The sequence below is a fragment of the Notamacropus eugenii genome, chromosome 2 (genome assembly GCF_028372415.1).
Source record: "Notamacropus eugenii isolate mMacEug1 chromosome 2, mMacEug1.pri_v2, whole genome shotgun sequence".
Lineage (NCBI taxonomy): Eukaryota > Metazoa > Chordata > Mammalia > Diprotodontia > Macropodidae > Notamacropus > Notamacropus eugenii.
The window spans coordinates 381252464-381266098 of NC_092873.1; the positions used below are offsets into that span (position 1 = coordinate 381252464).

General features: G+C 42.2%; 1 protein-coding gene across 12 annotated transcripts in view; it reads right to left on the minus strand.

Moving 5' to 3' along the window:
• The window catches only part of ARHGEF11 (Rho guanine nucleotide exchange factor 11), a 154499-nt gene that overhangs the window by 10868 nt on the left and 129996 nt on the right, over positions 1 to 13635 (minus strand). For 7 of the 12 annotated variants that reach the window (XM_072647300.1, XM_072647295.1, XM_072647290.1 and 4 more), the window contains 9 exons: positions 9507 to 9636; positions 4605 to 4784; positions 4454 to 4501; positions 4114 to 4301; positions 3532 to 3678; positions 3197 to 3276; positions 2914 to 3039; positions 2481 to 2598; positions 349 to 527 (listed from right to left, as the gene is read on the minus strand). In XM_072647300.1, coding sequence (XP_072503401.1) covers positions 349 to 527; positions 2481 to 2598; positions 2914 to 3039; positions 3197 to 3276; positions 3532 to 3678; positions 4114 to 4301; positions 4454 to 4501; positions 4605 to 4784; positions 9507 to 9636 — 1196 coding nt within the window. The remainder of the gene's footprint in view (positions 1 to 348; positions 528 to 2480; positions 2599 to 2913; positions 3040 to 3196; positions 3277 to 3531; positions 3679 to 4113; positions 4302 to 4453; positions 4502 to 4604; positions 4785 to 9506; positions 9637 to 13635) is intronic. The other 5 variants (XM_072647297.1, XM_072647294.1, XM_072647299.1 and 2 more) reach the window with 1 other exon arrangement.

Below are 13635 nucleotides of genomic sequence, written 5' to 3' on the forward strand. Positions count from 1 at the left end.
CTGCCTGCTGCCAGGTCCTCCATTCCCCCTCCAAGGACATTGTCCTTCTCCTCTTCCCTCAAGTTCATTCTACTCCTCAACTCCCCTCTCCCTCCTGAAATCCCACTAACTAGAAAAAACTTTCTTGGACTGATTTCACTGGTCTTGTTCTGCCTCCACCCCCACCCTCAATCAATACCTAGAATTCTGTCTGGTGAACACACCTGTGTCCATATTCCTTTGCAGACTATGCTGGGGGTCATAGATCTTCCTTATCTGAGGTCTCCCCTTAATGTCCCAGAGAGATGTATCTTTTCAGGGGTGGTGACCAGGGGAGGGCAGGGACTGCCTCTACCTTCCACCTCATACCTTGAACTCTGCTGCCAAAGGATTGCTGGCCCTCTCCAGCGAAGTGGTGTCCAAGCGCTTCTGGTAGCTCTCTAGGCGGTGTCGGTTCTCTGTTTGCTTCACTGCCTCATTCACGTATTTAAGAATCTCACGGCACTGATCCCGGGCCCGACACAGCTTCTTATATTCAGAAGTACTGCCTGTTAACATAGGATAAGAGGAAAATTTTTATAGATCAGTCTCCAGAGGCAGCTGGTGATGCAATAGATAAAGAGTCAGGGCTTGGAGTCAGGAAGACCTAAATTGAAATTAGGGTTCAGACACTTACAAATTGTGTGACTCTGGGCAAGTCACTTAATCTGTCTGCCTTAGTTTCCTCAATTGTAAAATGGTGATTAAAAAAAAAGCATCTATCTTCCCCTGGTTGTTGTGACGATCAAATGAGAAAATGTTTACAAAAAGTGACTAGCACAGCACAGTGCCTGGAATATCATATGTGCAACAGAAATATTTCTTCCCTTCCTTTTTCCTTCTAGTGGTATCTAAACACAGCCAAATATTATTTGACCACTCATTTTCCTGATCATAGATATATCTTTTCATTTCCTTGGGGTTGATATAGGGTATCAGATCTGTGTCATCTCTGGTCCTAAATACCTCAAAAGAAAGGGTTAACTGAGTTTATTCTCAGGGTTCAGGTCACTGTCTGGGGACCCTGAAAGTCCTTGCCTAGGAGCCAAAAAAAAATACAAATTCAGTGGTAGGGATGGAGGTGGGAAGAGACAGAAGGAGTTGAGGGGACATTGGTGAGAAAAAGGAAAAGGTCTAAGACAAAAAGGGGAAAGAACCTAGGTAACAAAGCAGGACATTAAAGGCAGATGAGTGGGGTGGTGACCAGAGTAGGGCAGGGGCTGCTTCTAACTTCCTTCTACTACCGTAAACTGTCACATCTAGAAAAATATGGCCAAGTGAGACAGCACCTATGTTCCTAAGTCTAATGCCTCAGATGCAAAATAGGTATATGACATTCAAAGGAGAATAAGGTCCTAGGGATAGCAGTGAGACTAACCATGTGCTTGAAGCCACATTTGTCTTCATTTTCTCAAATGATGATAATACTAATCCAAAACTATATAGTACTTTATGTTTCAAAGTACTTTCACTTTCTTAATTTCATTTTGTCCTCAAAATAACCTTCTAATACAAACAGGAAAAGTACTGTTATTCTGATTTTACAGGTTAAAAAAACAAAACAAAACATGTCCATGTCTTGTCAAAGGTAAGTTGGCAAAGCGGACAAAAGATGGGAGAAGTTAATCCTGCTGGGATCATGAGCACCCTTGTGCTGGTACATTGTTTGGGAGAGTGATGCACTAGTACAATCATTCTGGAAAGCAATTTGGAATTATGAAATAAGTGACTACATGTCCATGTCCTTTGACCCAAAGATTTCACTCCTAGTCATATGCTCCAAGGAGGTTACTGATACAGAGAAAAGTCTCCATACACACTAAAATTTTTACTGAGCATTCTTTGTGATAGCAAAGAACTAAAAATAAAATAGATGCACATTGACTAGGGATGGCTATGGAAATTATGGTACCTGAATGTAATGGCATGTTACTGTGCTAGAAGAAATAGTAAATTATCACAGATACAGAGAAGTATGGAGAGACTTCCATGAAATGATGCTAAGTAAAGTAATCAGAGCCAAGAAAACAACTGATACAATGACCACAACAATGTACTACAAAATAATCAAAAGTGAATATTACAAAGAACACATATGACCCCAGAGAAGAGATATGACAAGGCAGCTCTATCTGCTCTTTACTGAGGTAAAAGGTCCACTGGTATGAAACACTGCATATGTTTTCAGATCTTTTCTATGTATTAAGCTGATTTTTTTCTTCTCTTTTTCTTTTAAAAAAAATTCTCTGTTAAAAAATATCCTTTGTTATATGGAGTAGGTCTTTGGGAGAGGAAGGAACAGAGGGGAAAATTTAGTTGATTAAAAACCAAAAGATATTAATAAAATTATCTTTAAAAAAAGTGGAACTGGGACTTACGCCCACGTCTGACACCTTAGTGAGCATTCTTTCCTCTCTAGCAGACCAATGTACTCCCCCACCTCCTTGATGCCACATTCCTACCGTCTGTGTACTTGATGATGTTCTCCAGCAGCAGTGGATACTTGGTGAGGCGTTGCATCTCTGAGATGATCAGGTCCTTGAGCTGGAGGCGCCGGCACTGGGGATTGCTCTCAGCCTCCTGGGTAGGAAGAATGAGTAAGGAGGAGTTTAAGTCATAGTAAGGAAAAAGAAAGGAGATTTGGAATACCATCAAGGCAGAAACAGGTAGAGGCAAGTGTTTAAGCCACTTAGTAGCTCCTCTCCTGAAACAGTCCTCAGACAGTGATCTAAAGGAGTACTGAGGAGCTTCCCAGAGTGAAGGAAAACGATGAGTCTTCAAAGTTCTGTTATGCAGAAGGAAAGCCTTCTTTTCAATGAGGTATGCAGAATGGCTTGAGGACAAGGGACAGCTAAGGAGATGACAGGCAGAAGAAGGATGGACACAAGGCAATACCTGCATGAAGAGTTGGAAGCGGCTCTCCTTACGCTGTTTGGTCTTGATCAGTTCCAGTGCAATTGACTGATAAGAACAGAACTGTGCTGCTACCTGCTGGAGCTCCTCTCTGGCTGCACCATCAAACTGAGGGGACACAATGAGCATCCAGCTAGTTCTGACACTCCTGGTCCTCTCAAGAGCCCTTCTTCCTCCCACACATCAGGACCTCACTTTTTGTCTGGGCCTCCCAGCAGTGCTTCCCATCCCCAATCATGATTGGAAAGGGATATTGGAGCCATACCCTGGCCAGCATAAGGTCACTGATCTCCTTGATAACAGGGCCCTCCTCCCGGAGCTTCTTCATGGCCTCACACCAAGAATCTGGGGAAAAAGGGGAGAGAAAATACAAATATACACAAGGCCCTGCTTTCATTGCCAGAGTCTATATACCAAGGAGAAGGGAAGAATGGAGAAGTATTCAAAAGTAAGAGATTTGGAATATGGGGAATCAAGGCAGAAGAGCCTGGTTTGGGGAGTAAAAGGTGAACAAGGTCAACAGGTGGTGGTACTATGGAGCTAAGGGGCAGCACTAGGAAGTTACCAAAAGGCAGGGGCCTTAAAAGCTGGGCTACTTACTATGGATTTCAATAAGTTCGGGCAAGTTAGGGAAGAGGCGGGCCAGCTCCTCCCGTGGCATCAAGTTCTCTTTCTTCATGCGCTGGTAGAAAATCAAGTCCAGGACTCGTAGAGTCCGAAGATGGGATGCCTCTGTCACAAACAGCTCTGTGCCAGGAGAGAACTGAAGTCACCTCAGGCTTTGGAGTCACAACTCCCTGATTCCCTACTCTTAGGGAACAAATACTAGTTCCAAATCCCAACTCTTTTTTCCTTATCAGAAGGCCTGATTTTCTACATCTTTGATTCACAAATTTTTATGCTGTAAGAGACATCAGGATCATATAGTCCAACCTCCTTTAACAAATAAGGAAATTTAGCTACAGAGAGAGGAAGTGATTTGTTCAGTCATCTAACTAAGAATGGGATTCAGTTCTTCTGACTCCTCATTCAGGGAATTTCCCATTACACTTCACCCCCAACCTCCAGAGGTTACCAAGAGACTTATTTTCAAGGACTCTTACTGCCCAGGTAGAGTTCTTGCCCTGAGTGGGGAAGGATAGCCACAGGATGGAAGGCAAGGGGCAGAGGACAAGTCCTCACCATTGATAACTTCCTGTCGGTCAATCTCCCTTTGTGACAGCCCAGCTACCACATCTTTTCCCACTGTGTGCTGCCAGTTCTGGGCATCCAGCTCAGGTTCCAGGTCAGACAAGTGACCCAGGTCATCCTCCAGAAGGTGAGGGAGAAGGGCATCTGTACAGTACCCAAGGCTAGGGGATTCAATGCTCCTGCAAATGATGAAGAGTTAGTGGTGAAGGATTCAGTTTATTTCTTTGGAGGAAGGGACCACACAGGGCCCTTTCCTGCTACTTCTGTGCAAATAAGTATCATTGGGGGTAAGAAGCTAGGGTTGGGGAACAGAGGATGTTGAATTACTCACCTGCGGCCCATTTTGGGGGTGAAAGGTGGTGTTGGGTTCTCCAGGGACCTGGGGATGGAATAAGAGTTATTAGCATCCCACTCAAAGCACCACACAATTATTAGGATGGCTGCTTTAATTTGTTTTTTCATACCCTTTCAATCCTACCCACCTGGTAGAAAGGCTGGAAGCTGAGGATGAGGCTGACTGGTGGAGCCTAGTAGCCTCAGCAGCAGCATCCATATCCACATCACTTCGAGAACGTGGCACATTCTCTGCTTTCCGGGACTTCTTCATCTCCTCTCGTCCTTTCAGGCTCTCTGAGCGGCCCAGACGTATTTCTGAACGTGAACTGAGTGAGGAGATGGGAAGGATTCAGACCTGGAAGCTGGACACTTCTCTGCTCTGCACTTTTCAAGATCCAACCCTCTTTCCTTCCCCACCCCCATCCCTAGAAGCCAGAAGACAATTCTTCCACCTTCTCTGCATGGTCCACCTAAGCCCCAAGCACTCTGGAATGCCAAAAGTCATCATGTCCTTCCTTTTGTCTGCCCAAAGGCAACTCTCCTTTCCCTTCCCCACTGTAGTCTAATCAAGGATCTACTCTTCTAAGATCTACCAAGGAAGAGTGTAAGGGGGAAAACAAATCCCTAGTGATGAAAGACAAGTTCAGACTTTCAATGTGCTTTGAGTCCTTCATACTGAAGGAGTAAAGGGCTAAGATCCCCAAACTCCTCAACCTAGGAAGATGTAGATAGCAGAGTCTCTGATCAAGGACAACAAGACCAAGCACCACCATTCTCCTCACCTAGGGTTATCTGTGGTCATTCTATTCATCCCTCTGCCTCTGTACAGGATAGTCCCCTCTTCTGGTGCAAGCTGGGGAGGGACCCTTTTTTCCCCCAAGTTCTCCCAAAAAGAAAATGCAACCATCTCCTTCATTTGCCTATTCCAGGGTTTTCTGCCATTGCCTGTCAGGAAGTTCTCACTGCTTTCTAACTTTCCTTCTTTCTTGTATCTTAACAGAACTGTTGCCCCCTCCCTGCCCACACCTTGGTTTCCCATTATGTCCAGTACTCTTTCCCCTATAACTGATATCTATATAGCATTTCAAAGCTTGTAAATTTCTTTATATACATTATCTCTTTTGGGCTTCACAATGGCACTGTGGGGTAGGTCCTACAGGTATTATTATCCCCATTTTACAGACAAGAAAACTGAGGCTTAGAGATCAGCCAGGGGCTTGCCCATGATCATCTATCACAATACCACATTGCCTCTCTTCTGGCCAGTTTCCTCCTAGGCACCTGCTCTTCTCCATCTCCTAAGTTTAGGAATAAAGCATTTCAAAGTAGCAAGGGGTCCTTTGTTTTCTGGGATAGGGAGTGTTGATAAGAAGTTGAGGACATGGCATTGCTCTTCTTGGTGTTCTGTTGTGATCTGCACTCCACAAGAGATGATATCTGCCTCAGGTGCCCAGCAACTCCTGTGCTGTCACACATTTCTGTTACTGTTAATATTGATCATTTGTACTCCATGTTGTCCCTTAGGCCAAATGAATATTTAGGGGCCTCTCAAAATTTAAGCTACATGGCACCTGGACCATCAGAGCACACTACTGCCATGAACTAGATGCTTGGTAACCCCTAGGCTACTACCATCAACTAGTGTGAACTGATATAGGGTTATGGCATGTGTGGGGAACCACATGTGGCCCTCTGACTGAATCCAAACGTCACAGAACAAATCCCCTTAATAAAAGGATTTGTACTGTAAAACTTGGACTCAGTCAAAATGCCACATCCAAGGACCTAGGAGGCTACATGTTCAAGGCTACAGGTTCCCTACCTCTGGAACAAGGGATGAACTGCCTATCCATTCCAACCAGTTCTGAGAAATCTGACCCAGACTCAATCTAGTTTTAAGACCTTTCTCATAAATACCCATTTATCAATTGCTTCAGAATAAACTATTGGTGTTAGTGAGGCTACAGGGTCAAAGATATGAGAGTGGAAATCAGTTATTGGAACTATTTAGGATCAACATGACCATTCACACCAGAAATCCACCTAACTCCTAAGCACTGTCAAGAGTATGCCTTTCAGAAAAGTTCAGATCCTTAAGCACCTTTCACTCTGAAGTGTATGTTACATGTTACTATCTCTCTACGAAAAACCTAATGTCTCCATTAGCTTCTATCTATCTTCCACCTCCACCACTCCACCGAAAGTACTTTCTAGAAGTTTAATCAAGTAATTTCCAAATCACAAATGCAGCAGTCTTTTCTGTATGTTTTGACATTGTTGACTACCCTTCCTTAAAATTATTTCTTTCCTAAACATCCATTCTGCACTATCTTAGCTTCTATCTCTTTGACTCCTCTTCTGGCTCTTTTATCACTCCCCATCCCTTATGTTTATGTGTATGACAAGTTTCAGCCTTCTACTCTATCTTTAAACTTTCTTCTTGGAGATATCAGCCCCTCTCAAACAAATTCCCGTAGTCCTGCTTTCCTTACTGCCTATTGGACATTTCCACCTGGGTAAGATGACATTTTAAAATTAACATGTCCAAAAGAGAAATCATCTTTGCTTTAAAAGTCAATTCCTTAACTGACTTCTCTGTTTCTGTTAAAAGTACTATCATTTCCCAGGTCACCCGAGTAACCAACCTCTAAGCTCCCAATATGCAATCAATAACAAGGCACTGGAGCTTCTTCCTCTGTACTCAGAGACCCCACCATGCTCCTCAAGTTCCCTCAAACTGATCAGAGACACAGGTGGACCCTCAGGGTACACATCACTTCTAGCAAGCTGAGCCTCATTTGCTCCTTCCTCAGCATGAGAAGCTAAAAGGAAAACAGGTGAAGAAACTAAGCAAACTTTCTTTGTCCTCATTGTCTTCAAAGACCACAGATATGGCACTTATGCTATGATTATGCAGATGTGTTTTCTGCATCAAGCCCCAAAATATTTTTAAACTTCTTAAGGTAATCCACAACTATTTAAATGAATTCAGCCTAATTATCAACACAGGAAAAAAGCAAGTGGATAAATTATATTTATCATCCAGACTATGATCTATTATTGGGTGTCATGTTCTAGTTCACCTAGAAATATATCTTGGGTAGATACTTAGATGGGCAATGGACTGGGTCTAGAATCAAGCAGGGGAACAAATGCAGGCTTGACTGCATCTGGAAAATTACACTGCAATTTCAATGACTCTAAGCAGCTCCTGAAACAAAAAAGCTCCATCTTTTATCACACTATTCTTCTAGTGATGCTCTATGACCACAAGTCACAGAACAATTCAGTCTCGAGAGAATCAAAATTGTAGGTGACCCAAAAGATGATGGAGAGACATACAATGGGTATCAGTAGGTAGCAGTCAACGATCATGAGAAGAGACATAAAAAGGAACATCCAAGAGACACAAGATCAGAAAAAAGTGGGTGGGTTGTGCTGAAAGAACAGAGGAGAACAAAAGAGATAAAACCAAGGTTATAACTCTAGCAGCCACTAAGTGTAAAAGACAGAGCCAAGCTACCAGCACATCAGGTGCTTTCCAGGTAGATATGTGGGAGAATACAGATAGGATAAACAAAGAATGAGAAAATGTCATGGGTTGTGATCTGCACACAAGAGGGAGCAGTCATATTGATAAGGTTATAGATCTACTGTAGTATCAAAGTGGCTACAAAGCTCTAAGTTCTTGAAGACAGAGACTGTATCTAAAAAAGCACTGGACCATGGGCTCTAGCCTCAACTCTGCCATGGGTATGCTATGTGACTTGGACAGGTCACTCTTTAGTTTGTGACTTTTTTTAACCATTATTTTTTAAATGAGGAAATTGAACAAAATGATCTTAAAGATTATTCTAGCTCTAACACTATGATTTTATGATTCCTTTATCATGTCTCATATCAAGCCTTTATTTATTCCCACTACTATAATGTTCAAGATCATATCTCTTTCCACAAGGATTACTGCAATGATACTCCAACTTCTCTCCCTGTCTCCAGTCTACCCTCCAAATCCACCTTCCACACAGCCCCAAATCAGTTCTCTTAAAAAACACTGTTTTCATTGTGTTACCCTACTACTTAATGGCACCTCACTGCCTAGAAGATAAAACTTCAAACCTGGTATTTAAGGCCCTCCAATCTGACCTGAACCTTGTCCCTCAGTGTTTTCTTGCAGAATCCCTTCTTGCAGGATTCATTCTTCAAGCTCCAACCTAGACCTCCTTTCCTCTGTGAACTCAACCAAGCCAGGTCATCTCAACTCTTCCTTCTACAACACTATTCCTTGTGTCTACTTCACTTACACTATCAGTCATCTGTTCGTGTGTCAGTATTGTTTATCCAACCAGACCCTGAGACCTCTGAGGTCTTCCATGAGGAATGGCTGAAGGATGGTATGCCTGGAGAAGAGGTAGAGCAGCGAAGTACAGACAAGTAAAGCTCACAGCACTGGGAGCCAGGAACTCTGCAGTTACTACTTGCTCACTGTGACCTCAGGAAAGTAACTTTACTTTCTGGGCCTTACTTCCTTCATCTGTTGATCTCCAAAGTCCCTTCAAGTTCAAAAATTCTATTATTACAACTTTATTATCTGAAGGGCTATCATGTGGAAGGGGATTTAGAATGACTATATGACTTCAGGAAGCAGAACTAGAATCAATGGATTAGAGTTACCAAAAGGCAGATTTCAGCTCCATTTAAAGAAATAACTTCATGACAAAAGGGACCATTCAGGAATGGAATGGCTTTGCTTATAAAGCAGTGAGCTCTCCATCACTGACAAATTCACATACAGGCTGGATGATGACTTTGTGGGGATGTTCGGATGTTCAGGTGTTGGAAGACTATTACCATTTTTCCTTCTCTTTCACTTGTTTACACATAAATCCAACCCCGATTCTGATCCATTTCCTTCTCTAAGGGGGAACTGAGGTAAAGGAATAAAGTCCCAAGTGACAGGGCTTTAACTGGACCCAAGGCATCCTAGCTCCTGGTCCTTCCCATCCTTGGTCCAGCAGGGCAATGAAGCTGCCCCTCTAGCCACTTACTACCTTTCACTCTCCAGCAGATCCTCAGGGAAGTTTCCTATTGAGAGTCGCTGCATCCCAGGCTCAGGGGAGTCACACTGCTGGCTGTTCTCAAAGTGCTGGATGATGTTTCTCACACTGCCAGGTTTGACTAGGGATAGGGGAGAAGTAAAGTAAAGATTCAGTAAATGATGCCCTCTTTTCTGCACAGGGACTCCTCCCAGATTCCTCACTTCTCCCTCTCAGTCACTAAGACAAAGACAAAAAAAGCAAGAGCAGTGGATAAAATGAAGCCTCCACTATGATTTCCTAAAGGAAATATCCAAGTAAGAGTAGGCAGAAATGCCACAAACATATTTGTATATTATGTATATGTGCTACTAAATGAGGCCATTCTTGCCAATTTGCAGACATTTTTCAAAATCTGCCATTAATTTTGGGCCAAAGTTTCTTGATATTTCTCTGTGGTCTTTCTACCCCTTCCAACTCCCAAATTCTTTAAATTCAATTCTTCATTTACCACAGGTAAAGCAGAGAAGAATTAAAAAAGTAAACACCTTGAGTCATGGAAAGAAGAAAGGATTATGCCAGGACTTTTCTCCTGGTCATTTACCTTCTAGTCCTGAGCCAGGCACAGCTTATAGACAGTTGTTCTATTCCATTGAAGTAGAATGAGACAGGTGAGAGAGGGTGTGCAGAGCCACCACAGATGTTAGGGCTGTGGAGAATTAAGATCCACACTGCCCATAAACAGGACTGTTACTAGCTCCCAACAGTTAGGAAATGGGATAAGGAAATCATTCCAAAAGTTGCTTAGCCTGGCTTAGGGGTCCTAATGATTATGAGATGGGGTTGAGCTACTTATACCATCATAGGGAGATGACTCTTCTATCGGGGACCTGAGGGAAGTATGGATAGAACAAGAAAGGAAAAACATCTGAAGGGCTGAGGCCCCAAAAATGACCATGTTCCGTTCAGCCACATTCCCAAACACCCTATTACCTAGAACAAATTCAGCAAACTCCATTACTTCTCATATCAAAATTTTAAAAGAAATTTCTGATCCAGAGAACACTAAAGGAAAGAATTTGCTTCACATCTTTTGGGGTAGGACTGGGACAATGCCTCTCAGCATCCACATAGAAAGTGGCTTGTATATATGTGGAAGAGTTAATAGTCCCTCCCAAAGCAGCAATTAACCAAGAGAGGAGATACAAGATGCATATTTTCTGTTTATTCATCACTTGGATGTGTACATGGGCCTTTGTGGGTTGGCCAGGTCTAGCATTCCTTGGTTTTCCCTGAAAAGAAGGTGGTAGCTAAGTTAGATCTCTTTAAAGTAATCTAGGCACATCTCAAAAGATAAACTCACTGGAGTGCAAGGACTTAATCAGTGTTAATCCTACCCCAGGAAAGTGTAAGTTTTCCTTTATATGGTATAGAGTACGAGGTACAACAATCTTCTGGGGGACAGTCCCATCCTGGCTGTGATCAGAAATAAAGAATAATCAAAGAAGTATGACCCTAAGAAATCTCTGAGTCAGAGAGCACCACTAGAGCAAAAGTACATGTAATAAGAGCAAAGTAGGTAGAAGGAAATGAGAAGAGGAGGGAAGGAGGAAATACACTAAATGAAAGCTGACTATATGTTATCAAATATTAATTCTTTTTGCCAAAAAGAAAAACAGTGGCAGTAAAGGTTAGAAATAATCATCTAAAAATTATCGTAGTCAGTCTAATTTTTGTTACGTTGTATTCTTACATAAGAAAACTGAGAAGCCTGGTGACTTTCTGGGAATTCAGAGAATCCATTAAATGAAACTATGACAAAAACTAGTCTGAAGCATTTGGCAGGTCCTTTCACCCTATCCCCTGGAGAGGTAACACTGCCTATGAGAAAAGCACAGTGCTACCTCTCAAAATGATATAGAACAATGGTTTAAATGGCTTATTCTCTAAGTCCAGTGTCATGTTTACAGGGAAAATATGTGCTGAGAATTAAATGTCTGGGTTTCAGGGACTTTTATGATCAATCAGGAATAGGTATGAATTAAAATCATCAGAGATAATGTTTTAAAATAACCCTTCTCCCCCATTTTAAATAAGTAGAACAGGTTATGTTACCCCTGCAATATAACTTCCATCTCCCCCATTCAAAAAACTATTCTCTCAAAAATTATGAAAAATCTCTTAACTGATAAATCTAATGGCTTTTCCTGAATCTTCATCCTTCTTGATCTCTTAGAAACTGTTGATACTGCTGACTACCACCATCCCATGCTTCTCAGCTTTTGTGACACTGTTCTTCTTCCTACTGGACTATTTCTTCTTAAATCTCCTTGCTGGATCATCACTAATCTTCTGGCCCCAAATGTGAGTAACCCTTGCCAAAGGCTCTGTCCTGGGTCCTTTTCTTTCTTTACAACCTCTTGATGATGTTATCAACTCCCATGGGTTCTCTTCCCCTCCCCTCCCCTCTCCTGGGGTGCTATACACCCAGGGGAAGGTACACTTCCATGGCTAAAAGCTGCCTTTTCTCCTTTGGGTTTACTGGCTAGATTTCTTGCTCAAAGAACAAACTTTATGCCCAATTCACTCTGGAGCTCCACCAAGACACCAGGACCCCACACACCTAGTACAGAGTGAATGTAATTACTAAATAATAACTGTTTCTCTTTTACCCAGGAACCCTGAGGGTCTTCCCCTCCCAGTTTGATTTTTTTGTTATTTTTTATTTTATTAAAAGGGGCCATCCTTTGAGTAACTACTTAAAGAGGCCTATTCATTGAATGGGTGTATCTCACTCAAAGTGAGAATGTGATAAGACCTTAGCCTAAAATGACTAGGGTCTCCCATTGCATCCTGGACCATCTCCAGCTGTCCTGATGAATATCAGGCCACTGGACCCAGATGGCTCAAGGAGGAGAAAGTGAGGTTGGTGACCTTGCACAGACTTCCCTCACTCAAATCAAAGTCAAGTGCATGTTATCATCATGATGTCATGGTCCTCTTCAAGAACAAAGGCCAAACACAACAACAGGGCTTCTATCATCATCATTATGTATACAGCTCCTGAATCTATATGGTCAGCCCTAATCTTTTTTCTAAAAAGTAATTCCAAATAGTCAACTGTTTGTTAGACATACCTAACTGAACATTCCATAGGTATTTCAAACTCAGCAAGTTCAAAAGGAAATTATTATCTTTCTCTTGAAACTCACAACTCATCCATACTTCCCTGTTTCTGTTAGGGGAACCACCATCCTTCCAGTAACCCAGATGTCAACCTCAGAGCCATCCTTGAATTTTCCCTTTCCATTAGCTCCCATATTTAATCAGTTGTCCGATTCTATCTCTGAATCTACCTGAATGTTATCTCCTATACACACCTAGCTAATTTAGTCCAGGCCCCTATTTCCTCTGGATTATTGAGTCTCCTAATCGATCATCAGCTTCTAAGCCACCCCAATTCATACTCACACAGTTATCAAAATCATATTCCTCAAGTATTAAGTGTGAACCTACTTGCTAGCTCAAAAACCTCCAGTGGCTCTCTAATCTCTCTAGGATAAATGACAAATGCTTCAGACATAATACTACCTAATTTCATGCACTATAAACCCTTGCCAAAATAATGGCCCATTTGCTGTTCCCTTAACTTAGCATTCTACCTCCAATCTCAGTATCTTTATACAAACTGCCCCACATGCTATGACTAGAAGGAGTCCCTTCCTTATTTCCACCTCTGAAGATCCCTGGATTCCTTCAAAGCTCAGCTCATGGACCAGTTCTTGTAAGAAACCCTCACTCATCTCCTTTGGTGTTTGGCCCCTCTCCCTCTTCCTCCTGCTATCATGTCTACACTTATCTATTACTTAGCTTATAACCTTCCAATAAAAAATAATCTCCTTAAGGGCAAGAACTACTTTTGACTTTTGTACTCCTAACACAATACTTCTGTACATATGGTAAGGATTTGAATTAACTAAGAGTAATAATATCATTTTCAAAGACAGAGATTTCATGGTACTGCTGAAGATCAGGAATTTTTCTCATTTTCAGCTGACTGGAGAAAGTCTGGAATCCTAATTGTGGAATTTCACTACACTCTGCACCCTAGTCCCATGTAGAAGCACTGGATGCAGGAGGG